This window comes from Prionailurus bengalensis, chromosome A3 (genome assembly GCF_016509475.1).
Source record: "Prionailurus bengalensis isolate Pbe53 chromosome A3, Fcat_Pben_1.1_paternal_pri, whole genome shotgun sequence".
NCBI lineage: Eukaryota > Metazoa > Chordata > Mammalia > Carnivora > Felidae > Prionailurus > Prionailurus bengalensis.
In genome coordinates this window covers 26,133,703-26,158,912 of record NC_057354.1, presented here as the reverse complement: position 1 = coordinate 26,158,912, position 25,210 = coordinate 26,133,703, and the positions used below count along the sequence as shown (strand labels likewise).

The 25,210-nt window shown below is 49.0% G+C and overlaps 1 protein-coding gene across 7 annotated transcripts in view; it reads left to right on the top strand.

Annotated features, from left to right (window-relative positions):
- DNMT3B (DNA methyltransferase 3 beta) overlaps window positions 1-22,420 on the top strand; it is a 41,780-nt gene extending 19,360 nt beyond the window's left edge. For 2 of the 7 annotated variants that reach the window (XM_043602591.1, XM_043602590.1), the window contains exons 5-22: window positions 72-197; window positions 857-1,066; window positions 2,228-2,386; window positions 4,897-5,004; window positions 5,890-6,034; window positions 8,079-8,204; window positions 8,366-8,410; window positions 9,815-9,894; window positions 10,196-10,308; window positions 10,934-11,117; window positions 11,678-11,762; window positions 12,758-12,903; window positions 13,749-13,839; window positions 14,154-14,302; window positions 15,378-15,463; window positions 18,283-18,352; window positions 19,112-19,230; window positions 20,817-22,420. In XM_043602591.1, the coding sequence (XP_043458526.1) occupies window positions 72-197; window positions 857-1,066; window positions 2,228-2,386; window positions 4,897-5,004; window positions 5,890-6,034; window positions 8,079-8,204; window positions 8,366-8,410; window positions 9,815-9,894; window positions 10,196-10,308; window positions 10,934-11,117; window positions 11,678-11,762; window positions 12,758-12,903; window positions 13,749-13,839; window positions 14,154-14,302; window positions 15,378-15,463; window positions 18,283-18,352; window positions 19,112-19,230; window positions 20,817-20,958 (2,184 nt within the window). In that variant the 3' untranslated portion in view covers window positions 20,959-22,420. Of the gene's footprint in view, window positions 1-71; window positions 198-856; window positions 1,067-2,227; window positions 2,387-4,896; window positions 5,005-5,889; window positions 6,035-6,840; window positions 6,901-8,078; window positions 8,205-8,365; window positions 8,411-9,814; window positions 9,895-10,195; window positions 10,309-10,933; window positions 11,118-11,677; window positions 11,763-12,757; window positions 12,904-13,748; window positions 13,840-14,153; window positions 14,303-15,377; window positions 15,464-18,282; window positions 18,353-19,111; window positions 19,231-20,816 lie in introns of all 7 variants that reach the window. The other 5 variants (XM_043602594.1, XM_043602593.1, XM_043602596.1 and 2 more) reach the window with 4 other exon arrangements.
- Window positions 22,421-25,210: the final 2,790 nt, after the last annotated feature.

Below are 25,210 nucleotides of genomic sequence, written 5' to 3'. Positions count from 1 at the left end.
CGACCCCTCAAGTCCGAAACTCCATGCCTGTAGTCACCAAAGGCCTCCTGCTTATCCTCTCTTGCTTCCAGGTCCGAACCCGAAATAACAACAATGCCTCCAGCCGTGAGAGGCACAGGCCCTCCCCACGCTCCACCCGAGGCCGGCAGGGCCGCAGTCACGTGGATGAGTCCCCCGTGGAGTTCTCAGCTACCAGGGTTGGTTCCCCGGACACCCCCAGTCTCTTAAGTGGAAGATCCGCCTCTGTCACTGTGCCACTGAAAGCAGCCGGCGTTTAACCCATATCTGTTCCTCACACTCAGCACCTTTTCAGGGTCTTGCCTTTCCTTTCGCTCCCGGGTGCTGGGTAAGCTTCTCTCCTGGCCTGATCCTGGATGGAACCCTGGTGGAATGTGAGAATTCCCTGTTGACTGGGTTCTTGCTCCTCCTTGGGAATGAGTTCAACTCCACTGACTCCAGAACTGTTTTGTCTCGCTAGTATCTTCACTGACTGTCTTGAGGCAACCCCAGTGGTCACAACAATTCTCCACTCCTGTTGCAAGGCTGGGCACACAATAAGCATTTAAGGAAACCAGTGGCCCTCTCTGAGCTTGGCTCTGGAGTCTCTAGACATCACTCATGCTTACTCTGCCTTTGTCCTATCTGTCATGATTCTGTCCCTGTTCTGATGGAGGTTGCTTTTTCCCACCACTCAAGGGGTGCTCACTCGTTCCTGGAAAACCGTCCTTGGTGGTGTCTGTTCTCAACTCACACCTTCACGCTTCAGGCTTGCCCAGGATCCAACTGGGGGGACCACCAGTCTCCGGTCACCTGCCTGGTTTGCTGTGGCCCAAGATCTGTGTCCTTCTGTCCACAGTCCCTGAGGCGGCGGACAGTATCCTTGGCAGGCACACCGTGGCCATCCCCCGCCAGCCCCTACCTCACCATTGACCTCACAGATGATGATGTGATGCCCCAGAGCAGCAGTACCCCCTATGCCCGCCTGGCCCAGGACAGCCAGCAGGAGAGCTTGGAGTCCCCGCAGGTGGACGCGGAGGGGACAGATGCCGACAACACCGAGTATCAGGTACCACTGGGAAGGCCTATGTAGTAGGGAAGGGCAGCCACTCACCCAGAGGAGCCTACTCCCACGTCTTTTTTTGGTCACATCTATTCTAATATTTAAATTTCTTTTCCATATGCACCAGTCCTTCCTTCACCCTACTTATCTGCCAGACATAATTCAAACATCTAATTGATTTCCCGAACATCACATTTGTACCCCCAAATAAGTGTACCCTGTTTGTACATGCTTCTGTTCGTCCTGTTTTACGTACAATTGGAGACCAGCCATTTTCACTTATTAGGAACTGGAGTTGTCTCACTTTCTTTCTTGTCTATAACCCATCAGGTATATAGTTCATAATTAACCAGTTGGGCTCAATTATTTCACTCCAGCATTGCTGCATGTATGCATACGTGTCTGCATATATCATGTAGATAACCTTTTTTTCTTATGTATATCAGACTATAGATATATTTCCATAACTTGTTTTCATGGGCATCTCACATTTTATGATAAGCTTTTTATGTGCAAACGTCCATATTTTTTTTTTTTTTTTGCATTTCAATGCCTTTGTAATAATCTGTGTAATGGCCTGTGGTGGGAATACCCAGTGATTGTCATTATTTACTCTAATGTTATGTTCTGTGAGTTTTCAGTCGACAACTTTCATTCCTAGATACTAGGTTAAATGTATTTGTGAAATGTTGTAAATCTAATATAATCCCATGTTCCTATCATAACCAAACTGGTCCCTTATTTTCAAGGGGTTCAAACTCAGTTTTAATTTTTTTAAAGTAATCCTTGCACCCAATGTGGGGTTCAAACTCACAGCCTCAAGATCAAGCACCCCTCAGCTGGGCACTTGTTTTTTAATATTTATTTTTGAGAGAGACCCCATGAGAGCATGGGGGAAGAGTCAGGGAGAGGGGGACAGAGGATCTAAAGTGGGTTCCACGCTGACAGCAGAGAGCCTGCGGGGCTCCAAGTCACCAGGAGATGGAGATCATGACCTGAGCTGAGGTTGTACCTAGGCTCCCAGGGGCCCCCATGCTGGGCACTTTGGAGGGAGCCCCAAGTTGGTCCCTCAGCAGTGGCCATTGGGGTCAGTGGGGTGGGCAGGACTTTTCCTTGGCCCAGGCAATCTGTCTCATTGGGATTCTTTCTTATGGTTCTTCCTTCTAGGATGGGAAGGAGTTTGGAATAGGGGACCTTGTGTGGGGAAAGATCAAGGGCTTCTCCTGGTGGCCTGCTATGGTGGTGTCATGGAAGGCCACCTCTAAGCGACAGGCCATGTCCGGCATGCGGTGGGTCCAGTGGTTTGGTGACGGCAAATTCTCCGAGGTGAGTCCGGTGCAAGGGAGGCTCCCGGGCCACAGACCTGCAGAGTTTTCCTCCCTTCCTTGTACGCTTGATGTTTTACGATAAAAGGCCCGTGATTGCTTTCTCCAGATGGATGAGGCTATTTGACTCAGTATGTCTAGGAAAGATAAAAATTTCTTGTTAAATAACATAAACACATATTTAGGGTCTCATGGGGCTTAGAGCTCTGTCTGCTCTTCTAGGAGACAAAAAGCTGGAATGTTCTCTGAATCCAGTTGTGGCCACTTGTGCTCTCTTTTTTACTTTCTGTGGATTCCTATGGAATTGGGAATGGACACTTGGGTAAGCACCCTCAAAGATCTTTGGAGAAGCTTAGAAGAGACAGGAAGGGTGGTCTCTGCCTCTGAGTATCATTTAGCCCTGGAGGCATGTGGGGAGGAGCATGTCTGGCTGGGCCTAGGGTCACCTGGTGACAGTTCTGAAAAAGTTCAACTCAGAGTACCGACTTCAGAGTTTGTTGATTATGTTCTTTTTGTTGCTGATGATATATATATCATCTAATGTTATATATATATAGATTATATATATCTAATTTTGGTATGATTAACATGATTATGTTCTTTTTGTTGCTGATATATATATCTAATGTTTATTTTATTTTTGAGAGATAGAGTGGGAACAGGGGAGGGGCAGAGAGAGAGGGAGACGCAGATTCTGAAGCAGGCTCCAGGTTCTGAGCTGTCAGCGCAGAACTTGACACGGGCTCGAACCCACGAACCGCGAGATCACGACCTGAGCGGAACTCGGATGCTTAACCTATGGAGCCACACAGACGCCTCTGTTGTTGCTGACATTAACCACTTTATGTTCTTTCTTGATGAGAGTCTGTGGGACAATAGCTGTGTTGGGCATGAATCAGCCACTTTTGATTTCTTACCTGTCCAAAGCACACTATGAGATCTCAGGTTTTGATGAGAATAGTGTAGGCAATACTTTGCCTGGGATGGTCTCTTTTCAAAATGTTAGTCCAACCTTCAGCACGTCCAGAGGTTAGATGAGGAACAACAAACTGGGCTGGGATGGAGGCAGATGTGGTAATGGAGGGCCATTCAGTACGTCTGTGTGATTCAGCATCAAGTTGAGGTTCTGTTTTTTCCCACGATTTGGGCTTCCTCGGGATCATTTGCCATAAACACATTGAAATTCCCAATAGGCAGGACAAGGAGGATTTGAGTCCCCCTGGTAGGCAGAATACACGTAGATACTCTGTTTGACCAGCAGAGGGAGCAGGTCAACAAATGTCCTGGGCTTGGGCTCTCCCTGAAGCCTCTAACTGAAGGATGTGGGCTATGAGTTCTGTGAAATGAAGCAGCAAGGATTGTTTGTAACTGCTTTGGCCCAGTGAGACACAAATTGAGCTTTGCAAGGCTGGTCTGATGTTAGTAAGATGATGTGGGGGGGCTACTAGCATTATAGGATAGGGTTGCAGTGCAGGTCGTGGTGTTTGGGGTACACATTGCATGCAATAGAGCAGTTCAGGACTGGGAACAGCACTGGTGTTTTCAATGTACAATCACACCGACCCCTAATTTCTTTTAAATGCTTTTTTTTGAAAGCTTATTTTGAGACAGAGAGAACTCAAGTGGGGAGGGGCAGAAAGAGAGATGGCGAGAGAATCATAGGCAGGTTCTGCAGTGTAAGCACAGAGCCTGACGGGGAACTCAACTCAAAAACTGACATCGTGACCTGAGCCCAAATCAAGAATAGGACGCTTAGGTGACTGATCCACTCAGCAGCCTCCCCCCCCCCTCCCCGGTCCCCGCCCCCCGGCCAGTTTTTTATACGTGGTGGCAATTCCCTGCCATGGAAGGTCAGGATTAGAGGTATAAGCACAAAACGGAAGTTGGCATGACAGAGCATGCGCTGTGGGGAACCAGACATCACCTGTCTTTCAGTGCTAATCAGCATCCCAGGACAGGAGTTTCATCCCCTCCTTTTGGCGGCCTGATTAGTTCATGCAGGCCCTGGAGACTTGGGGAATATATGGGTATTTAGCCCCAGTGGAAGGCACATATCAACAAATCAACATAACTAGAAAGTACTTACTTTTGCCACACTATTCTCTAAACATGTACATTAAATTCCCTTAATAAAAGGCTAAATAGTTAATCTCAGCTGTCATTTGTCATGCTCATGAAGGAGGGAAGGACATGTACAAAAGCACCAATATTGGAACGTCCACTGTGCATGTCAACACTGAGATGGGGCCCACACAAGGGACCTGTGGGTCATTTGGTCTCAGAACATAACACAAATACAGGGCGCATCCTCCATTTGGAGAATCCTACTTTCTCCCATTTGGAGTGTCATGTTCACTGTGCTTCTGGCAAGAGGGTGTGTCAGAGGCTGTGTACCAGTTCTGTTTTCTACTTTCTCTAACCTCCTTTTCAGTCTGTGAACATGATCCCCAGGAATAAGCCTGGGAGAGATACAGGCTGCAGACGGGTGTTGATGATGGCTTTCTCTTTCAGGTGTCTGCAGATAAGCTAGTGGCCCTGGGGCTGTTCAGCCAGCACTTTAACCTGGCGACCTTCAATAAGCTGGTGTCTTACAGGAAGGCCATGTACCATGCTCTGGAGGTAACATGGTGGTGGGTGGTGGGGGTCTGGACCCAAGAGCAGAGTTAAAGCAAGTGACGTACAGAAAGCCAGCTCAGGCCACAGCATAGCCAGTGCTAGCACGGAGGGGACACATGAAGTGCGTGCAAATATGACAGTAGCCTGATGCTTGAGAAGAAAAGGAAGGGATTTGAGACTTCCATGCCTTCCCGGCTCTATGCCCCCTTCTCCGTGTACTGCTAGAGGGGGGAAGAGCACTGGGAGGTGGGAGACCATATTCCTATCTGTCGAGCTTTTCCAGAGCCTCAAAAGCTGCTGGAGAGCAGCTGAGGCCTCTTCCCCTTGTCTGTGGGGGATCCATCAGGCTGTCATTCCCTTTACCTTGACGTGGAAAGAAAATGGCCAGTGGCCTCGGTCCAGCATTTGTGAGCCAGGCTTTGTGCTTATATGACCTGTAAAACATCATAGTGCTTCTGTAATAGGACTTAACACTTGATGTCTCCCCAGCTTTTGGGGAAAAAAACCACAGGAAATCTGGAGCTTTCTTAGAGGCAATGAGACTGTGCTGTGGCTGATGCCTCTCCTATATCTAAGTGACAGAGCTAATTCTGATCCTCTGGCCTCTGAGAGGGAGCTGACCACTCAAAGCCCAATGGGGAAGAGATGCTCTTTGGTGCCTGCATGGAGAGACTTCATTCTCTGCATGGCCTCCTGCCTGTCTCCGTACACAGGCACCCCCCCCCCCCCCCCGCCCTAACCCCAGTCACATACCATAGCCCAGGACAGCTGCTAGGCTATGAAAGGGGCCAGTGTGAAGAGGAATGCAGGCCCCCGCTGGGTGAATCCCTGGGTGTGGCCTGGCAAGCATCCACCCCTCCTGTTCATCCCGCTTCTTTATCTCCACAGAAAGCCAGGGTGCGGGCTGGCAAAACCTTCCCCAGCAATCCTGGTGACTCCTTGGAGGACCAGCTGAAGCCCATGTTGGAGTGGGCCCACGGGGGTTTTAAGCCCACCGGGATTGAGGGCCTCAAACCCAACAACAAGCAACCAGGTGGGATTGGGTCCCTGGGCAGCACCCACCATCAGCTGCTGGCGGGGACAGTCTTGGGAAATGCAGTCACCCCTTGCTGCCACCTACCCTACCCCGGCTTCCCAGCAAGCTGGCAGCCCTGGAGCATTTTCACCCTGTGAACCGCCAGGGAAGCTGAAAAAGTGAATAGGCCAGCCTTTTCCAGCTTCCCTGGTTACCCTTCTTGCTAAAGGTCAAGTATGCGTAATTGGGATTGAGTCTGTTGCAGAAACTTGAGTAAATAGAAGGCCAAGACGGAATTGTCACTGATGCCCTTTTATAAATTTCTCTTACAAGTTTTTGCATATTTATTTTGAGAGAGAGAGAGCACACTTGCGAGAGTGAGAGGGGCAGAGAGAGAGGGAGAGAGAATCCCAAGCAGGCTCCGCTCTGTCGGCAGCACAGAGCGCCATTTGGGGCTTCATGTCACAAACTGAGATCATGACCTGAGCTGATACCAAAATGGGTGTTTAACTATTTGAGCCACCTAGCTGCCCCATTAGTGCCCTTTTGTTTAAAAAGGAAAACAATAATTAAGCTGTGCTTACTGGAGAAAACTTGGGAAGACTAACCCTTCCCCAAACCCCACAGGCCACCTCCATTCAGAAAGCAGCATCATCCATGCTAAAGGTTTGACCGGCACCGTATTTCCTCTCTAGGTGTGGTTTCACATTGTCACTCCCAGGAATCCCAGATGTCTGAAATCCAGGATTTTATTTGTCTTAACAATCCATACGTTTAACATAGTATTTTCTGTTTTGTTTTGTTTCCCTCTCCCCACAAATAAGTGGTTAATAAGTCGAAGGTGCGTCGTGCAGGCAGTGGGAAGTTAGAATCGAGGAAACACGGTACTCCCTTCCCGTATTTTGACTATGCACTGTTTTCTCTGCACTTTCTTTCAATTTCTTGCATATACAGTGGTCACTGGGAACGAATCCAATCTGTTAAAAAGTCAACCTGAGCTCACACCTACCCCTTCACTCCCATCCCTCACAACTGCCCTCCAGGTTAACGTTGTTGGGTGTGCACACCCTCCCAGACTTTTCTATACACTAGTTGGATTCCTGCTTTCCCTTAATTTCTCAACTCTAATGGTATGTGCACCGTCAAATGTAATTTTGTCACTAAAGGGTTCTTACGATTTCTGATGACTATAATTTTCCTTTACCATGCTCCTTATAGATATTTACAGGTTGAATAAAAATATAAAAGGAATGTATAGAAACAGAAACAATGGCCATATAATATAATTTAAATTTGTTCTGGTAGCAACGTTGGAGAGAATACAAGAAACAGGTGAAATTAATATAAATCATGTACTTAATCTAATATTTCCAACATTTTGGCATTTCTAAGTCAATATAAAAATTATGAGTTTGGATTTTTCTAAATCTATATTTTTACATGTCTTATGATATCTCAATTTGCATGCTGAATTTTTCATTAGAAATAAGTGATATATTTTTTAGAGATGTCCGAGTTCCAAATGAGCTGTTTGGTTGGCTTAATTGGGCAGGTTTTTTTTTTTTCTTTTAAGTTATGTAAGTATTCTCACCCCGTGTGGGACTTGATTCCATGACCCCGAGATCAAGAGTGCCCTTCTTACTGAGCCAGCCAGGCTTTTTCAATGGGCAGTTGTTAAATTTACATCAAAATTAAGTATAAAATGCCTTTGCTGAGTCAGCACAAGTCACATCTCAAGTGCTCAGTCACTACCTGTGGCTGTTAGCCAGCGTGCTGCACATCAGAGGCCAGGCTTTGTCTGATGTTCCCGGTGCTGGGTCTATGGGGATGTATTCTCTTATACTCCTGGCTGTTTAAACCCCTGTAAATAAATACAGAGTGAGGGATTTTGAATTCCTCTGACTTGTCCATAGAGGGGCGGTCGGGCACGCAGTGTGGACCCATGTCATGGCCCAGGTGCGGCTGGCACCCAGGCATGGTCCTGTCCTGGGGTCACGGTTTCCCCGCACCCCCCTTCGCCCCCACATCCCAGCCACGGCTGCCATCTCCTCACCTTTCCCAGAGAACAAGACCCGAAGACGCACAGCCGATGACTCGGCCACCTCGGACTACTGCCCCCCACCCAAGCGCCTCAAGACAAACTGCTATAACAATGGAAAAGACCGAGGAGAGGAGGACCAGAGTCGAGGTGACTGTGGGGCGGTGAGGAGGCTGGCGGCCTGAGCTCACCCACTTGGGGGGGTGGGGGGGGTGGGGACAGTACGGAGGGCCGTTCAGCAAGCGAGTGTGGCTTAGCTGATGAGTAACAGGCTACCTGACGCCATGTCCCATCTGTTTTTTTCTCAACAGAACAAATGGCTTTGGATGTTAGCAACAACAAGGGTAGCCTGGAAGGTAATGTACTCTCCTTTGTAGTGGTCTTCCTTCTTGCCCTGAGTAGTGCTAGGATGTACCCTGGCCTGTTTATCTGCCCTGTGGGAGTTTAACCCAGTGCTCTGTGCCTTGACCTTGGGCTGGGGTGCGGACATCTTAAGTTGCTACATTTAATGCAGTGAATTGTCTGACTTTCACAGAGACTGATTCCTACCCCCTTGAGTATGTAGGAAGGGGAGGGTTGGCAGTTTGTCCTCAGGGAACTCCAAAGGAAACCATGACGTATGACATCTTTGGTCTTTCTCAGCGAAGAGCCAGAATGGGATTCGAGGTAAAAGGCAGACAGACTTCACCGCCATCACTCTCTCAGGCTAACTCTGGTCCATTTGTCCTGGCTGGGAACGAGCCCCTGGAATTGCCCAGAATGTATCTGAAGGAATTCAGAATGTGTGAGGATGGATGGATTCTCTCTTGCTTCCTCAGCCTGACGTCCGTTAGTCAGCAAATAACTTTTTGAGTGGTTCCCTCAGTGCTGGGTAGGAAAACAATCGCTCCTGACCCACAGCGCTCTGGGGAGAGCTCAGGTTTGGAGCAGTCCCTGACAGTCCCGGAAACCTTGACCCGTCATCCTCCTATCCCCCAACACTCTGTCACCCATCTGTGCTTCCTGGCTGGGGATGCTTGGTCTCAGGGACTTCCATGACGCTGCCCACATGGTCAGTGATGTGGGCCATTCCTGACCTGCTAAAATGAGGGGAAGGCAGAATATCCTAATGGGAAGGGACCAATGTCCTGAAATCATGACCAGATGACAAGCGATGGGCATTTTTTTTTTTTTAAAGATTATTCATTTTGAGAGAGAGAGAGGGCAGAGAGAGGGCAGAGAGAGGGCAGAGAGAGGGCAGAGAAAGCGTGCACAACTGAGAGAGGGGATCAGAGGGGAGAGGGAGAATCCCAAGCAGACTCCATGCTGTTGGTGCCCAGCCTGACCCCAACGCAGAGTCGATCTCACAAACCATGAGATAATGACCTAAGCCCAAATCAAAAGATGCTTAACCGATTGAGCCACCCAAGAGCCCCTCACGTTCCTCTTTAAAGAGTCTTGGGAGTTTTCAGGCCAGGCCCTCCCAAGAACATCCCACTGCTAGAGTGGCCCCTGCTCGGTGTCCTGCCTCAGGTCTTCCATTTGGGCCTTGCCTCTGCCCGCCTCACGGGACTTCCTGCCTGGGGCTATGGTTCTGGCCTCTCCCCATCTCTGGAACGGGGACTGTGGGCGCTGTGACTTTGAAATGTTGCCGAAAGGAACAAAGCGTGAGGAGTTACTTAGCCAGCATGGAGTACGTAACAAGAGTGGTTAGACTCCAGGCTTCCACTGTGCTGTTGTGACCCTACTTGCCAAAAGCTGCATCCCTGTCTTTCTTACAGATAGCTGTCTGTCCTGCGGTAGGAAAAACCCTGTGTCCTTTCACCCTCTCTTTGAGGGTGGGCTCTGCCAGACATGCCGGGTAAGTCCTAACCTGGGGCTTTCCTGCCCCTTCCCCACTGCACTTCCCTGTACTGGCCCAGAGGAAAGCACCCACGTGTTGGCAATAGAGAAGCCTCTGGTGCAACCCCTGCTCTGAGCTAGGTGCTGCAGAGGGAGGCCATCCTGCAGCGGCACGCAGACCCCTGCTGGGGTCCCTGGACAGGACACCAAGCCACCCGTCATCTGTTCTGTGGCTGCGTCCTAGGGCCTCAGCCAGTGAGCCAGCAGGACCTGGTGGTCCCTGATCTCTGAATTCATGGGCGTTTCTCTCTGGCCGCCAGGACCGGTTCCTCGAGCTGTTCTACATGTACGACGATGATGGCTATCAGTCCTACTGCACTGTGTGCTGTGAGGGCCGTGAGCTGCTTCTGTGCAGCAACACGAGCTGCTGCCGGTGAGCATGGGCCATGGGCTGCGGGCCTGGTCTGTGGCCCTGAGGGATCTGAGGCCATGGTGCTGGGCCCAAGCCGGTATCCCACAGGGCCGTGGTCATCGTGTCCTGGAAGTAGAACTGGGATGTAGGGATGGGCTTTAGAAACATAGATCTGTGAGGGGGCGCCTGGGTGGCTCAGTCAGTTGGGCGTCTATCTTTGGCTCAGGTCATGATCCCACAGCTCGCGAGTTCAAGCCCCGTGTAGTGAGTCTGCTTCGGATTCTGGGTCTCCCTCTCTCTGCCCCTCCTCCACCCCCACTCATGTGCTGTCTCTTCCTCAAATATAAACAAACCTTAAAAAGAAAAGAAACATAGGTCTGTGAGGGTGGGCGTGGCCCCCTGGAGATGGGCCATTTCTGGTGGGGAGGTTTTCTGTGCAAAGAACCTGTGGGCTGAGGTTGCATGGGCATCCAAGGAAGAGGTTAGCGCAGCCCAGATCATGACCCTGTGCCTTCTAACCCACAGGGAGGCACAACTGGGGCCCCAGGAAGGTTTCAGGCAGTCCGTTGCTCTCTCTAGGGAAGTTGGGGTATGTAGGAGGGCTGCCCGGTGGCTAAGGCGGCCCCCCCTTGGCTACCTGGCACAGGTGCTTCTGTGTGGAGTGCCTGGAGGTGCTGGTGGGCACAGGCACGGCAGCAGATGCGAAGCTGCAGGAGCCCTGGAGCTGCTACATGTGCCTCCCACAGCGCTGTCACGGTGTCCTGCGGCGCCGGAAGGACTGGAACATGCGCCTGCAGGCCTTCTTCACCAGCGACACGGGGCTCGAATACGTAAGCCGGCTTCTTCCCCCAGCACCAACCCACCCCAAGCGCGCTCTGGAAGTCTGTCGGCAAGAGTTAATGGAAAAGATGCGTTGTCCGGACGAGCGTTTGAGAGCCTCAGACCACATCCTCTGCACAGTTCTCGAGCTTCTCTAGGGCTCTCTCTCCCCTCCTCTGTGGCCTCTCATTGATTGAAGGAATGGTTATAGAACTAACCAAGCCTTAGACTTAGTGGAACTGAAGAAGGAAGGGAAGCCTGTGACTTACTCTTAAGTCTAAGTGGAACTGGGCTCCTTTCTGCAGTCCATGGAGGGAGGCTCCAGGTCATTCCTGGATAGGGTAACGTGTTTCTGTGTGTGTGTGTATCTGTACCAAAGTCGCATCTGTGTTCATGTCTAAGGGTAGAGTGGCCATTCTGTGCCAGAGCTCCCGAGGGGATCCCAGCTAAGAAGCTGCAGACAGAGCACAGGGCTTGTGACTCTCAGAGGAAGGTCAGCCCTCCCCTCCACCAGAGGTTGAGTCTTCCCCCTGCACCTTGACCTCCATGACCTCCTTCTTTAACCTGGCAGGAAGCCCCCAAGTTATACCCTGCGATTCCCGCAGCCCGAAGGCGGCCCATTCGAGTCTTATCCCTGTTTGATGGAATTGCAACAGGTGAGTTTGGAGTTCACCTAGGGATGCTCACCTGCTCCAGGTGTCCCGTCATCAATGCTAAGAAAACCCCCTGGGATGACCTGTTGGTCACTTGTTCTCAGAAAGCCACTGACTCTTTGTTTCTCTCCTCAAACCTCTCCCACCATTTCACCTACCTGGCCCTCCTTTGGGCCTTTCAAAGACAAGTGTATCTTAGCTGTGTTGTATTTTGTATTATGCACAAGTATCTTGGACAGTGATTTTCCATTCCATAAGCATAGATCTGTTGGAGGTGAATTAGGCAGTTCTGAGTATCTGTAGTCTTGGTTCCCTTCCACATCCCCAGGTTGCCCAAGTGTAGAATAAGCACAAGCCAACGTGCGTGTTGGTCCTGGAAAGTTGGCCCAATTTAACTCATTTAATCCTCAAAGCCACCCTGTGATGCATTGTTAGGAACATCTCCATATTACCAGAGCAGGAAGAAGTAGAAATGAGCTGCTGTGCAGTTTGCATCATTTGTAACTTAATGTGTGTACATTGGTGTCCAGATTCCTCACTCAGCGACAGCTTTTAATGACTGGGTCCGGTCATTACTGGTAGCTTTTCTCCACTCTGTTGGGCCTTATAAAGACTTGTTTGTGTCGGCACAGATAACCCATAGTAGGACTGAGCCTTGGCCATGCCACCAGACCTTAAGAGTTTTCTGAACATGGTTTTGGTGAGGATTCCTGTCCGTGTGTCTGTGTTTGACTGTGCTGGGTGGTAGGTACTGGAGTCTTGGCTAGATCCTGCCGGTGGGTTACACCAGTTATCCATACATTTTCTTCATGAAACTCCACAAACCAGGGAGCCCGGTGTGGCCAGTGTGTGGTTTCTGTGCCATCCGCCCGAGTTCTCGAGGACAGCCATGTCCTTGCCGGGTCTGGTCTGAGCTCTAGAGATGGCTTAGAATCAACTGCAGGGAGGGCCCCATGAAGGACAACCCTAATGCAGTTTCTGTCCCTGACGCCCTGTAGGGTACTTGGTCCTGAAAGAATTGGGCATCAAAGTGGAGAAGTACGTCGCCTCCGAAGTGTGTGAAGAATCCATCGCTGTTGGAACTGTCAAGCATGAGGGCAACATCAAATATGTGAATGACGTCAGGAACATCACAAAGAGAAACGTGAGGGCTGCCTGCACCCCTGCTGGGCTCTGCCCCACCCCCTCTTCCTCCTTCAGCACTGAGCCCCACAAGTCCTTATGGCTATGTGGTCCCCTTCTCCATGCTCAGGGCTATGGTAGAAGAGAGGACCTGGGCTTACGTCAAGCTCTAGTACCAATATCCACAAGTTGGAAATTATTCATAAAGATTTAGATCTTAGTGTGTCTGGAGCATTAGGTCTTCCTGGGTCATTAATGGAGTTGGGGGAAATAAATGACCAAACAAGATTCTAGTAGTGGGTTCGTTCGTTCTTTCTTTCTTTCTTTCTTTCTTTCTTTCTTTCTTTCTTTCTTTCTTTCTTCCTTCCTTCCTTCCTTCCTTCCTTCCTTCCTTCCTTCCTTCCTTCCTTCCTTCCTTCCTTCCTTCCTTTCTTTCTTTCTTTCTTTCTTTCTTTCTTTCTTTCTTTCTTTCTTTCTTTCTTTCTGGCTCCACACCCTTTGTGGGGCTTTAACCCACAAGCCTGAGATCAAGAATCGCATATTCCACTGACTGAGCCAGCCTGGTGCCCCTAGAAGTGGGTTTTCTCAGGGCACCTGGGTGATGCTGTCAGTTAAGCATCTGACCCTTGATCGTGGCTCACATCATGATCTCATGGTTTATGAGTTTGAGTCCCAAATCAGGTCTGTGCTGACAGCAGGGAGTCTGCTTAGAATTCTGTCTCTACTTCTTTCTCTCTGCCCTTTTCTGTCTTTATCAAAATAAATAAACTTAAAAAAAATGGGTTTTCTTGATAGTTGCTTGGAACCTAGGCTGCATCCTTCCATCGTCACCTCCATCCCTCCCCTAAGAGTGTTTTTCTTTCACAGATTGAAGAATGGGGCCCCTTTGACTTGGTGATTGGTGGAAGCCCATGCAATGATCTCTCCAATGTGAACCCAGCCAGGAAAGGCCTGTACGGTGAGTATCCCAGCTGACCCTATGTCACCTGAGTGCTGGTCCAGGAGGAGTGGTCTAAGAAAGAACTATTTGTTTCTGGCCAACCTTACCTCTTGGCTCTTTCCTTGTCCATAGTAAATCCTGTCCCCCAGAGATACCAGTAAATACTGCACTGCTGATGCCCATGTCCTTAGTCATTCCAAAAGACTGCAGGTAGGAAGACTGTAGGGTATCAGCTGTAGTCAGGTGATCCCTGGGGAACCCATTGGTCTCACTATGGAGGGGTGGGCTGAAGGATTTGAACCTGGCTCTGCCATCTTGTTTTGTGGGCTCAGAGGGCACCGGCCGGCTCTTCTTTGAGTTCTACCACCTGCTGAATTACACACGCCCCAAGGAGGGTGACGACCGGCCCTTCTTCTGGATGTTTGAGAATGTGGTAGCCATGAAGGTCGGTGACAAGAGGGACATCTCTCGTTTCCTAGAGGTAAGGGACCTGGGGTCCTGAGTATCCAGAGTGCATGGGTGGGTGAGTCCTGCTGGCATTGGGGGTTGTTGGGTGTTTCTGCTTTGGGGAATGACTTTGGGTTCTAGATGGAGGACATGGCTAAATCCAAAAATCTAAAACTAACGGAGTCAGGTGGGTTGATTCTTTTTAGTACATGGAAGACAGTTTGATCTCGACCTCACCCTGAATCCCCCTGAAGTCTGATGATGAAATCCTCATCTCCCTACTTTTGGAAGCCTCAGGGGATTTGACTAAACTTTGTTTTTCACTCTGGGGTCATTTTTCTTCTCACCGTTCTGAGAACTGCTGTTTTAAGGGGCTGCCAGCAGTCCATTGACACAATATCATCAAGCATTATAGTAAATGCTTTTTATGCATTTAATTCCTTTTCTCCAAACTTTATAGCTTGTGGTCAGCTAGAGAGGTTATAGAACTGGCTCCTTAGTTCCTTCATGGTGTGTGAACTTGGCAGAGGGCTGACGGAAGCCATATTTTGCCAAAACTGTATTCCTGCACCCACCTTCCAACTTGACAGATTTCAGTTTTGAGCTACTTTTACTCTCTGTACATATAGCACATTCTGTAATTATCTGGCTTGTCCGAGGGTATATCCTCTCTTAGAACCTGCAGGTCCGGTCGGGTGTCTCTTGCCATTAATATCTGGGCACTTCTGTCTTCCAGCCAGATTCTTACCATTTTTTTAAAGTTTATTTATCTTGAGAGAGAGAGAGCGCGAGCAGGGGAGGGACGGAGAGAGGGAGAGAAGGAATCCCAAGCAGACTCCATGCTATCAGCATGGAGCCTGATGCAGGGCTCGATCCCACAACTGTGAGATCAAGACCTGAGCTGAAATCAAGAATCAGACTTTTAATAGACTGAACCACCCAGGCGCACCCAGCTAGATTCTTGATGGGAATTGGTCTTTGCTCTTGCTGAGGGGAACCATGCCTCTTCTGTAGCAGAGGCTGCCCTGTCACCTGCCCCGGTCAAGCCCCACCCTGGCTTACACCTGAATACTGACATGAGCTCCCAGCTGCTGCCCTTCTCTCTGCAGTGTAACCCAGTGATGATCGATGCCATCAAAGTGTCTGCTGCTCACAGGGCCCGCTACTTCTGGGGCAACCTGCCTGGAATGAACAGGTAACAAGGGGCTCAAGCTGGGTCAGGTAACGGCCGAGTTAAATGTAACTAATGGTGTGAGCCCTAACTGTGAAGTCTTGTGACCCAGAGAATCATTCAAACCTTCTAGAAAGCACCGAATCTGCTGAGAAATGGCCCCAGCTGGGATTCAGACTGGCGTTGTGGTTGATGCCTGTTGGGAAGTACAGCAACTACATGGAAATCGGAGGCCAGGATTCCTTAGTCTTCTCTGACTTGTTCCCACTCTGCCCATGGGGCAGGTTCTTAAAAGTGCCTGGAGCTGGGATAGAGCAGAGTGCTAATGCCCCACCTGTTCTCCCAGTTGGTATCCAATTGGGAAATAAAAGTAAATTGTTAGATGAAGTGACCCCTGGATGAGGCCTGTGGTGACCCGCCAGGTGGCAGAACCGTGCTAACCTGTCTCCCTTGGATTTTCTTAATCAAGAGTTTTCACAACTTTTTATCAATCTTTTCGTGTTCAAAGCCACAAAGTAAACGGCATTGCTGAGGATTCGTTATCTCCTATGTGTGGTTTCCAGGAGAACAACCTGCTGATTAAGATACACAATGTGATGGTTAATGTGACATCCCAGACTTGCAAATGAGTTGAGCTTAAAGAAATTTCTCCTTTAGAAAGAAGGACTGAAAGCATAATAACTTTCAGGCATTTAGCAAAGTGTGAACAGAGGGGAGAAGGTGCTGGAATAGCTTGTAGGATTTCTGTTGGGTAGGCTGTGTTTTTATTTGGCTGATCAGCCAGTGAAATGGAAAATGTCCATGTCTGGATGAAGTGGGCTTTTTCTTTCTTTCTTTTTTTTTTTTTTAACGTTTATTTATTTTTGAGACAGAGACAGACAGAGCATGAACGGGGGAGGGTCAGAGAGAGAGAGGGAGACACAGAATCTGAAACAGGCTCCAGGCTCCGAGCTGTCAGCACACAGCCTGACGCGGGGCTTGAACTCAACCGCGAGATCATGACCTGAGCTGAAGTCGGACACTTAACCGACTGAGCCCCCCAGGAGCCCCTTAAGTGGGCTCTTTCACTCAACACTTGAGCCCTCTGTGCCAGCCACTGCTGTATGTGCTGCCAGCTTAGTGGTATGCACATTAGATGTCAGTCGCAGCTCTTATGGAGTTGACGTGCTCATGGCAGATGGGTAGAGAAGACAGTAAATAATTTTGCAGTCATGGCTGGAGGTGGGGGCATCGTAGGAACCAGTGGGGATGCTTCTCCTTCTGGCAGGGCGTTAAATGAAAGAATAGAGCCACACGGCTATTAGAGGGAAAGACAAACATTCCGGGAAGAAGGAATAGGGGAAGGGGCGATGTTGAAGAATGCATTGGAAGACCGGCTCAAGAACTGTTCCAGGGTCCAGAGTGGCTGGGGCAGTAAGGCAAAGGACTCATAAGTATGGGCCAAGTTATGTGGCCCTTCTGGGTCATCGCATAGAAATTCGTGAACCGTTGTAAGCAGGTGAGAGTTGGATCTCATGTTCATGGTACTTGCTCATAGAAGGATAGACAATAGCAGGATGAGGGCAGCAATGGGGAGACCAGTAAGGGTGGATGTTCAGAGGAGGGCCCCAGGAGGCACCACCCATACATGCTCAACACAATGTGAGTACGGCTCTGGGTGGGGGGTGGTGGTGGAGTCCTGTGGAATTCGGCAGGACGGATGGATCAGATTGTGGGTAACGTGAGGGTAGGACTAACAGAATTTGCCGACCCGTTGGGTGTAGGGTATCAGATGAAAGGAGTCTGCAGTCTCCACAGCTTTCTGCCCAATTGTGAGAACTGAATGGCTACAGCTGTGCTGTGCAGGGCTGTAGGAGGGGTGACCCAGCCATCACCTGGTGATCACAGACCCAAATCCAGCCATTAGTCTACACACCTTGGTTGTGTAGAGTCCAAGCTGCCTTCACTCCCTTGGGTTCATGGAAGACTCAAGATTCGGGTAGGCAGGCATTTTGAAGCTTGGAAGGTGAGGTCAAGGGAATCTCTGACAGAATCTAGGGGAATGTTTTGTGTGATTCAGAGGCCCCTCCTATGGGCACCATATTCATTCTTACATCTGATTGCCTTTTGGCCTTGAAGTTCCTAACACAGGGGTTGCTGTGGTGTTCGTGAACTCTGTGCATTCAGACCTTCTGCTGGTTTTCTGCTCTGGAACTGCTTAACCCCTTGGTTCCTCAATTTCTAGCCCTTCCCCTTCTCAGGCATCTGTCTGCCTTTCTCCATTTGCAGGTTTCAATGGTAAAAGTTAAAAGAGTGATTGGTAGTATTGTGAACCCACCTCCTGTCTCTCTTACTTGTACTTCCTTTTAGCCATGAAAGCTTCTGGAGGCCCCATCCACCCCCCAGTGTAAGCCACCAAATCATGGGTTTGATGTGCTAGTTGTAACGAGTAGACCCACAAAGACCTAACCCAAGATCCTGATGAAGCCCAGACAGGGGGCCTAACTTGCTCAAGGTCACTCAGCCAGTGAACAGTTGAGGCTGGACTGGAAGGGTTTCCTGACTTTTTCCAGTGTGCTTTCCCTCATCCTGCTCTCAGGGGAGAGCTCTGCCTAATATTAGAATTTGGAAATGGGGAGCATTTGCTCTGGGACATTGGGCGGCCTCTTCAAGGGGCTAGTCTGTCCATAGCTTTGTTGCACAGTCATGTGCTCTTGCGAGGCTCATTTTTTTATCAGGAATTTGTAGCAAGTTCACTGCCAGAGCTCATTTTGCAGTCTTTGGCCCTCACTCCCACCTTGGGGAGCGCCTAGCCGAGGCCCCTTTGTAGTTGGTAGAAAGTAATGGGTTTTGGATGTTCCCAGGCCCGTGATAGCATCAAAGAATGATAAACTCGAGCTGCAGGACTGCTTGGAGTTCAATAGGACAGCAAAGGTAAGATGTTCTAACAAATGGTCTCTGGAAACACACTTGGTGACCTCCAAGCGAGGACTTGACCGTGGTGTCCAGTTTGTTCCTGCCACCCCTCCCCTCCCGCCCCCCACATGACTCCCTGGTGCTGGGCCTCTTTCACCACGTCATTGCTCTCTCCCTCCCCTCTTTAAGCACAACGGTAGGAGAGGTTCTTGATAAACAAATAATCACCATGAGAAAAGGCAACTAGACTTTCCAATTGTGAATAGAGACACAGATTATTTCAGCTCGTCCTCCTGGTAACAAACAAGTAATTCTACCTTTGCCAAAAAAAAAAAAATGTCTGCTGTTAAGTCATAGTTAATTACAAGACCTCCATAAATGTAATGTTTATATCAAGCTAAGTTTCATTCCTTCAAAACCCAGTGGGCCATTCTCTACAATCTGGGTGGGTTTTTTTACTTTTGCTTAATCCTGCTTGGTCAATAACTCTGTTTTCATGGCCCCCATGTGATCTCATTCATGGTCACTGTTTTGTTTATCTGCTGTTCTCTGTGAGGCTGGTCCTTCATGTTCATTAACTTCTTGGTGTTTGTGGGAAACACAAAATGTTCTTGCCCTTCCAGCTCTCCTTTTCTCATTCCCTCTGTGAGCCCATCCCTGCCCCCCAATCTCCCACACCTGCCTTCCCTCCTGCATCTTCCCTAGGTGCTTTTGAGCCTTGACTTGACCCCAATCCTTCATTCTGTGCTCACTCCATGATGTCGTTTTGTTCTCCAGTTAAAGAAAGTACAGACAATAACCACCAAGTCGAACTCGATCAGACAGGGGAAAAACCAACTTTTCCCTGTTGTCATGAATGGCAAAGAAGATGTTTTGTGGTGCACTGAGCTAGAAAGGTGAGCAGAGCTGCACGTGAAGAGGGAAATCCCACAGGCAGAGAGAAAGGGGAAGAATACGTGGTTAAGGATGGCAGGACAAATGGCCAGGTGCTTGCCTTAATTCTGCATGGTCTCCCTGACCTATGTTCCTGGGGCTGGGAATAATACCTTTTCAGAGTTAGTGCTGATTTTCCTGGTAGAAATGACAGAAGGGTGGTGGTGGTGAGGAATCTGAAACATGAGGTCATTAGATGGCACCATCTCTCTGTGTTCTGGCTGTGCTGCCCTGGCATTTGCCTCCCCCAACATGTTGGGGTTCCAGAATGTATGAGGAACCAGCTAAAGAAAACCCCATTGACTCGCCATTGGTCTTTCTGAGAAGATCCCTTCGGCCAAGTTGTTGGTTCTAAAGCTGATTCCTACTTAGCCACAGTCTGTCATCTTCTTCCATTTACTTGGCTAAGTTGGTAGTTAAACTATTTTGATTCAAAAAACTAGCTCTTGGGTTTCAATTCTCCTATTATGGTTTCAATTTTTTTTCTTTTGTTTTCCCTTATTGTTCAAAATGTAGGAAGGGCTATGAATATTCCTTTTTACATTTTTGGCTGTGTCTCAAGGATTTGATAAGAGTACTTGTATTCCAGTTAGTTCGGTCCTACAGCTGGTTTTATTTCTAATTTGATTTAACAATAGTTTTCTTAGTTTTAAAGTTAAGTTCTGATTTGTAGAAAGAAACTGGTAGGTATTCTTGCCATTCATCTCGTGGGTTATTCTGTATTTTGAGACCTAAACCTAACATGCTGGGCTGGCTCTGTGATACGGGGGCTGGTGCAGATGGCTGTCGTTTATAGGCTAAAGAAGACAGAAGCCTAAGGTGTTACATCTCTGGCAGGTTTCTTCAAACCCATTCAGCCATTGGCCCATTGGTGTGCACACTAAAGGGGTTAGTTTGTAAAGCCAGGAAAGACTGAGGTCCAGTGTTTCTGTAGCCTCTCACCAGGCCTGGTAGAATCCCATAGAGGAAGCTCTTGGTATATTTGGTTGCCACCTGCGTTACGTCCAGCTTGGACCCTGATCTAACAACTGACTTTGAAGAGAGAAAGAAAATGCAGGATAAGTCAATGTAGTCACGGTTAATTATTTGAGCACATGCTGATCCATTTCTGGAAGTGTCCTTATTTCTTATTAGGGAGATTGCCTAACTTTTCTCATCTTGTGGTCTGAAGGCAGATACATGTCTCTTTGCTTGCTGTCTGGCTTTCTTGGCATGCATTCACTCATCCATCCATTCATTTATTCACTCATTCTTATGGGAAAGGTCCACTGAGCACCAGCTGTGTGCCAGGAGCACAGTGCTAAGGCTTGGGTATGCACAAAACAGACATCCTCATAGAGGAACCCTGCCCTCATGTGCTGAAGAACCGGTGGGCCTGACCTCTGGGGGTCAAGAGAGGGCTCGTGTGCAGGCCTGGTTGGCCTGATGGGATAAAGGGCAGAAAGAACAGTGCCATACTGTTCACATTTAAGATCTTCCAGAGGTGCTAAGCGTGGTGGAGGGGGGCGCTTCTGACTCCCTGTCTTTGTACTCTGGTGCCTCCCGCCAGGATCTTCGGCTTTCCTGTACACTACACGGATGTGTCCAACATGGGCCGTGGTGCCCGCCAGAAGCTGCTTGGGAGGTCCTGGAGTGTGCCTGTCATCCGACACCTCTTCGCCCCCCTGAAGGACTACTTTGCCTGTGAATAGCCCCCAGGCACCCAGAGCCCAGGAGCACTGGGGCATGTGGGGCAGAGCCAGGACCCAGGAGGTACAGCCTCAGCTCTGCCCTTCCTCTGCTCCGCGTTGTGGGGTTGCGCCACCTATCCTTGGCAGGAGCAGAGCCATGCGACCCCCCTCCTGGCAGGGAAAGCCTGAGGTGCTGCCTCCTTGTGCACAATTCAGACCTGGCTGCTAGGAGTGGCCAAACACGGTGCTCGTTTTGTCTTCTAAAATTTTTAAAACTTGAAGTAGGTAGTAAGATGGTTTTTTTTTTTTTTTTCCCCTCCCGGGTTTACCGCTCAGAGAAACAATGGCTAAGATACCAAAACCACAGTGCCAACAGCCCTCCAATACTCAGGTTAATGCTGAAAAATCACCCAAGACAGTTATCCCAAGACTATGATTTTTAAAAAAACATCTGCGGCTCCTTGTTTCCCAGGACTGCAGTGGTAGACATGTAGCTAAGGGACATTTTAAGGGCCCTGGATGTTTTTCTTCCTAGGGCTAGCAGAAGAGGAGATGACGTCTATGTCATTCTTGAATTTTCCCTAGCACATTCCCCTGGCCTCAGTATAAAGGGCTGGGACCTGCTGTCAGGGCCCGTGTAGAGTATTTTCTGTAATGATGATGATTTCAGCAGGGATGACCTCATCATCACATTCAGGGCTATTTTCCCCCCCACAGACCCACAGGGAGGACCACCGTTAGCGATATCCCTCCCAGTGACTGCAATAGAACCCTCTGGGGAGCTCAGGAAGGGGTGGGCTGGGTATAAATTGCCATATATTATGCGGACAGGTATGGCTTCTCGCTATCTCCCTCTTCCCCACTAGAAGGGAACAAAGGAGTAGGCTTAGGTAAGACATCCCTGCCCACCCCCAAAATGCACCCTTCCAGACTACTCTGCAGGCACAGGTCTCCACATTAGAAGTAGGATACCCCAATTCCTCAGCCTTTTTCTAAACTGAGAAGCAATGACAGCCGGGGCACAAGCACATTCCCTGCACTCTCCCCTCATCTAAGAGATTGCAGGGGGAAACTGCAATAAAAGCTCGACCCTCCTTCCAGAGATTTTAAAGTCCTTTTGTATTCCATGAGAAGTTGTTTTTAGGGGGAATGGGAGGTCGGGAAAGCTGCATTTCAGAAATGCTGTCGTAATGGTTTTTAACACCTTTTACTCTTCTTACTGGTGCTATTTTGTAGAATAAGGAACAACGTTGACAGGTTTTGTGGGAATTTTTTTATACACTTTTTTTTTTTTAAATCACAGACTTCTATTTTTATGTTTTAACATTTTCATAAAAAGTTTTTTTTTTTGTAACTGGAGCCACGTAACAAGTATGGGGGAAAATTGTGCCTTGTTTCAACAGTCTTGCTAATTTTTAGGCTGAAAAATGACAGATGCCTAGAGTTTACCTTATGTTGAATTAAAATCAGTATTTCTCTAACAGTCTGGTGTCCCTTCTTTTGCAGGTCAGATGGGTGGGACGTGGGAGGGCCTGATTCCAGTGGAATAGGTGGGAGTCGAAATAGGCCCTTGGTTCACGCAGCAAGCACAGTGTAGAAGTGAGAGTGAATGCAGGCCGGGGAGAGTGGGAGAGAGAATCCTAAGCAGGCTCCACACTCAAGCCTGTTGCTGATGCCGGGCCCAGTCCCAGTACTCTGGGATCATGACCCGAGCCAAAGTCAACAGTCACACTCAAAGGACTGAGCCACCCAAGTACCCCTCCAGGCTGTTTCTTATAGCTCTTGGGTAGCTGATCAAGATGATTAAGGACTCCAGAATCCCAAGGCTGCTTCTCTCAGTTCTCTACACCTTGGTTGGAATCCCTTGCACCCGGATGCACTACTCCCAAGTTGTCCTGTCCCTGTTCAGTCACAGGACTCACGGTAATGGCCCTAGGAATCTAACCTGTGGCCGCACCTCTTTGGGTAGAGTATCCCCGTTGCTCTGCAGGACTTTCCCAGCCGGCCAGCCAGGTGTCCCAATACCCCAGCCCATCATGCCATAGTCCTATCACTAGATCTACTAGATCTAGCCTTTGGTTAGGGACTAGGAGCCAGTGAAAAATTTCAGTGCCTCTCCCGAGGTTCATCTCGGTCAGCTGATGCCTGCCGAGGGAAAAAGGTTTGTAAACGGCTGCACATGCAATGAGTCAATTGAACATCAGCTGCACGTGGCAACTATATAAGCCTCTTCCTGTAAAAAGTGTTCTAGTCCTGGCCACCTCCATGACTGTAGTTGTGGGCCTTATTAAGGCCAATGTTGGAATGGGGGATGAGGAACGTTTTGGAAGACACCATGGTGAGACGGTTGGCAATTAGCAAGCGGGCTGGCACTCCTGAGGTGTTGAGGTCCCAGGGGCCTCGGCTGCCCTATTAAGCCGGGTTGGTGTGCAGTGCTGCATCGAATACCAGGGCAGAATGAAGCGAAATAAACAGCCCCGGCCTCGAATCCCCAAGAGAGGAGGTGGACTAGCCCTCCAGGTGAGCGGCTCTTGGGTGGCCTGGTCCATTTGTGGGGCAGGTTGGGGGTTGGCTTTGGAGGGGCTGTCGGAGCTGTTCTTTAAACGAGATGGGGGGGGCTATGTTGGTGTCTCCATGATCCCTGGCCCGACGGCAAGGGGGAAAATGCGACGAACATTCTGGGGGAAGGGGTTGGACCTCGTGTTACCTGTAGGCCTTTTCTGGAACAGTCTTCCAGTTGTCTGGAGCTCTATCCAGGAAGATAACATCTTTAGCAGGTAAGGAGCATAAATCCTGCCCACTTCCTAGGGCTGCTGTGAGTGTTCAAGGGCATGATCTGGGTAAAGAGCTTTGTCTGGTGCCTGACATGTAAGCCCTCATGTGTACAGGATGGCTTTGTGATAACAAAAGCCACTAGTCAACGCAGTGTTAATGCCTGGGTACTGGTAGTGATGGTGACATTCGATATTTATTCATGTATTAAAGTCTTAAGGAAAAGCAGGGCAATAATCCCCCGGGTGCTGGGCTGATGATGCAACAGCATCTTGTGTTCAAGTTGTGTTCATCACCACCTCCCACCCACCCCCCCCCCCGCCCCTCGATCATGTTAGGGTCCCCTTGCTCCTTGTTAGGGAGAATTGACGGGGGTGGCTTTGGGATCTGGCACCCCAGAGTCCCGTGGAAGGGATCTTGCAGAAATATCCAGTATCCATTCTAGAACCACGCATTGCCCTTGGTTATTTATTTTTGAAACTTGTGAAATATACAGAGCCATGCATAAATCGCAGTGTTTCAGGCCTTATAACCTAGTGTCCTCTCTGAGCCTTGGTTCATCCTGAGGTCTCAGCATCGAAGAAGGGAAACAGGTGGGCATTACTGGAGTTGGTGATATTTACTCTGAGTCTTTGCACATGCTGTCCGGAACAGCCTCCTTGCCAAACTAGTCCTCCAGTTCTTACTCTCCCAGGAAGCCTTCTTTGCCCCCATTCAAGGCAGGATTAGAAGCCCTTTCCTGATCTGAGTCCTCCTTCCCTGTGGATAGATAGGAGAATTTATCTTAGCACAAAGCACACTGTATTATAACTTAGTTTTGTAGTCTTCTCTCCCTTGAGCTTGTGAAGTGCTTAAAGCAGCCGAGACCTCCCAACACCAGTTTTTAGCTCAGTAAACTTGTCATACGTTTGGAAAGCTTAGGCCTTGAAGTCATACTTTTTGTTTTGTTTTTGGAGAGGGAACTCACATATTCTACCTGCAATAGAGATCACTCCCATGTTAAAATAATTGCTTAAAAACCCATGTTGAAGTCTTCAAAGCTATTTTTCCTGCTGGAGAGAAACTTTTTTTTTCACTATTCTCTGCCCTTTTGCAGTCAAGGCTTAATCTGACCCAGATAATCTTGGCTAGCACCCTCCTGAGTAACATTCAGACTGGAAACTTTTAAAAGCTCAGAGGCTAGGGGCACTTGGGTGCCTCAGTCAGTTAAACATTCTACTCTTGATTTCAGCTCATGATCTCACAGTTCGTGAGTTCGAGCCCCACATCAGGCTCTGCACTGACAGTGTGGAGCCTGCTTAGAATTTCTCTCTCTCTCTGCCCCTCCCTGGCTTGTTCTATCTCTCTCTCAAAATAAACATTAAAAAAAATTAAAACAACAACAAAAAAACTCAGAGGCTAGGGGCGTCTGGCTGGCTCAGTTGGTAGAGGCTGGGACTTTTTAACTTGGGTCAAGAGTTTGAGCCCCTCTTTGGGCCTAGAGCTTACATACCTCAATTTA